The 2,911-nt window shown below is 68.4% G+C and overlaps 1 protein-coding gene across 1 annotated transcript in view; it reads left to right on the forward strand.

Moving 5' to 3' along the window:
• Positions 1-2,035: 2,035 nt before the first annotated feature.
• F10 (coagulation factor X) overlaps positions 2,036-2,911 on the forward strand; it is a 21,432-nt gene continuing 20,556 nt past the window's right edge. The window contains 1 exon segment of the mRNA XM_027776212.1: positions 2,036-2,195. Within this exon segment, the coding sequence (XP_027632013.1) occupies positions 2,126-2,195 (70 nt within the window). The 5' untranslated portion in view covers positions 2,036-2,125.

The raw sequence follows: 2,911 nt of genomic DNA on the forward strand, positions 1-2,911 counted from the left end.
AAAGTTTATTTCTCCCATGAGCAAAAGAGACAGAGGAAGAGAGCACCCAGCATGGCTGCCAGCTCAGGGTCCCCTCCCAGCCTCAGGGGAGTCCCCAGACGCTGGCCCGAGCCCCCCAGTGTAGAGCAGCCTCTCACAGCATCTGTCTCTGTGGGCACCCCCTCAGAACCTTCTGTCTCAACCTCCCCAGGCAGGGCACGGGCGCCAAGGGGTATGGCCGTGGGACGCCCTGGGGTCCGGTGTGGTGGTGCAGGTGCTGGTCTCCACACCTCTGCAGCGGGATGCCTGGAAGGCCGGCCTCACAGAGCCGAGGTCTGCACACATGGGCACTCGGACACAAGAGACTTTGCAGCCACACGTGTCGGCCTCGAGGCCCAGGCCCCGGAGGTGGTGCAAGTACCCTTCCTGGGGTCCAGGGGCGGGTCAGGGGTGGGCAGGCCCCCCCAGGGGCCGGTGGAAAGAGCAGAGGGACAATCAGCACCCCCTCTCTGTGCCCCCGCCAGCCCTGCTGAGGCCGGGACACGCAGTAGGCGGCACGCTCCCAGACCCTGACGGCAGGAGCCCGTGCCAAGGCCCAGACTTCGTGGCACGGCCCTGGCAAGGCCCAGCTGCAGTCTCAGACGACAGTGTGGGTCCGATCAGCAGGACTGGACCGGGCTCCCTGCCCACCAGGCGGCCTGTGGGGACAAAGGGCCTGGGCTGCCTTTGTCAGCAGCAAGGACCAGCAAGCCAGCTGGCCCGGTTCACCCAGGGCTTGCGAGCTTCAGGAGGGGCCTCGGAGTTGGGGCCTTGGGCCTCGCCATCCCCTCTACCACCAGCACAAGGTTGGCACACGCCACCATGCTGGCACTTCTTTGGTCTTTTCTCCCAGAGGCCCTGCAGTGGGGACCCTCAGGGGCAGATGGCCAGTGAGCAGAGAGGCTGCTGCCACCCGCCCTGCCTCCCTACCGCTTTACGAGGCCACCAGGGCCGTGGAGAGACCAGGGAGATAGGGCCACAGGGAGGCACGGCCACGGGGAGGCAGGGCCTCGGGGAGGCAGGGCCTCGGGGAGGCAGGGCCACGGGGAGGCAGGGCCTCGGGGAGGCAGGGCCTCGGGGAGGCAGGGCCACGGGGAGGCAGGGCCTCGGGGAAGCAGGGCCACGGGGAAGCCAGGGCCTCTCCTTCCCCAGATCTGCCGGTCTGCCCTCACCAAGCCTCAGCTCCAGGGCCCCTTACAGCACCCAGATCTGGGACTCCCTTGCATGAGGACCAGACGGAGCAGAGGTGGGCAGTACCAGGCCAGCGGCCCAGGCGCCCCTTCCAGTCCCTCCACTCCTGCAAAGAAGCTGGGCCAGGCCTGACCCCGCCTCCCAAGGGTCCCCTCTGCCCCACCGCCTCCTCACAGGCCTGTCCAGCCTCTGTGTGTGGATGTGGCCCTGAGCTGTGACCAGGGCTGCATCTCTGGCTCCCCGCCTGCCACCCTGCCTGCCCACCCCAGGACCGCCTGGCCCCCGCGTCTGCACCCTGTCCACGGGACGGCTGAGAGGCATCTCCATGCTCCTGCCCACAGAGCCCAGGGCCTCGGGCCATCAGCCCACACACGCACGCCCTCCACGCAGGCCCCACCGGGGCACTCCTAGTTCCCAGCACCTGTGCCCCGAGGCCCGAGTCGGGAGGGGCAGATGCAGCCTGGAGCCAGAGACCCATGGGTGCGCACTGCTGCGTGAGGTGGGGTCCCTCACGTCGGCACAGTCGGTGCCACCCGGGCACAGCCAGGACAGGGACCAGAGTGCTGGGCTGGCCTCCTCTCCAAGCCTCAGCTTTCTGTTCTGGAAGAACAGTGAGAAGACGGCTCTCCAGTGCAGCGTAAGGGTTAGGGACACTGGCATCAACTGCACAGCTCAGGCCACAGGAACAGGGCAAAGGGGACGCAGCCCAGGGAGGACGAGGCTGGCGGGAGGGCGGGAGCCCAGTGCACTCCCCAGAGGGTCACCGCCCTGACCGCCCGCAGGCCTGCCCCCGATGGAGAGGGTGATAAGGTGATAAGTGTAGGGACAGTGACCCTGGGGGCCAGGGAGTGAACCTTGTCCCCGTGGCCTGGAGGCCCGTCACAGAGGGACGGCAGGCACTGCCATCGGCCACATCATGGCGAGCCCGTGTCGCCTGGTCCTGCTCAGCGTCTCCCTGGCCGGCCTCCTGCTGCCTGGGGGGAGCGGTGAGTGCCCCTGCCCACTCAGAGAGCCCAGGAGCAGGGTGGGCAGGGCCGACTGGGAACAGACAGTGCCCTGGCCCTGCCAGGCTGGCCCAGGGGGCTGGGGTGTCTCCTTGGCCAGGGGACCTTATAGCCACCTCCCTGGGGTCAGTATCAGGTGGGAATCAGAGGTGACAGAGAACATGCACAGGACAGAGACAGAGACAAGGGGGGGGTGAGAGAGTGCACACCAAGGAGACCGAGAAGGCGAGAGGGAGACGGAGAGAAGGAGGAAGCCCAGCTGCCCAGAATGGTGGTCTGGGAGAGGGAGAGCGGAGGGCCAGGGCAGGACTACAGGGGCCGGCCACTGGGGACCCTGGACCTGCGCAGAAGGAACGCCCCGGGGGTAGGGGCAGGGCCGCAGGAGAGGAGGCCCCCTGGTCGCGGGGGTACTCCACCCCAGGCCTCGGTGCACCCGCGGGGGGTGGGCAGAGCGGACAGGTACCCCAGGCCTCAGTGCACCCGCGGGGGGTGGGCAGAGCGGACAGGGCTCCTTGCTCTAGAGGGAGACCACCAGGGCCAGATCAGGGAAGGCCAGAGGGGTGACGGGGAGGGGCCGTCGGGAGCAGCTGTCAAGGCCTGGGCATGTGGCCCGGGTTGTGAGGTGCAAGCCAGAGACCAGGACGGTCAGAGGAGTGGAGAGGCGAGAGGCCGCGGCCGGCCAGCACTATGGCACCACG

Source organism: Tupaia chinensis, unplaced genomic scaffold, assembly GCF_000334495.1.
Source record: "Tupaia chinensis unplaced genomic scaffold, TupChi_1.0 Scaffold000644_1, whole genome shotgun sequence".
Lineage (NCBI taxonomy): Eukaryota > Metazoa > Chordata > Mammalia > Scandentia > Tupaiidae > Tupaia > Tupaia belangeri.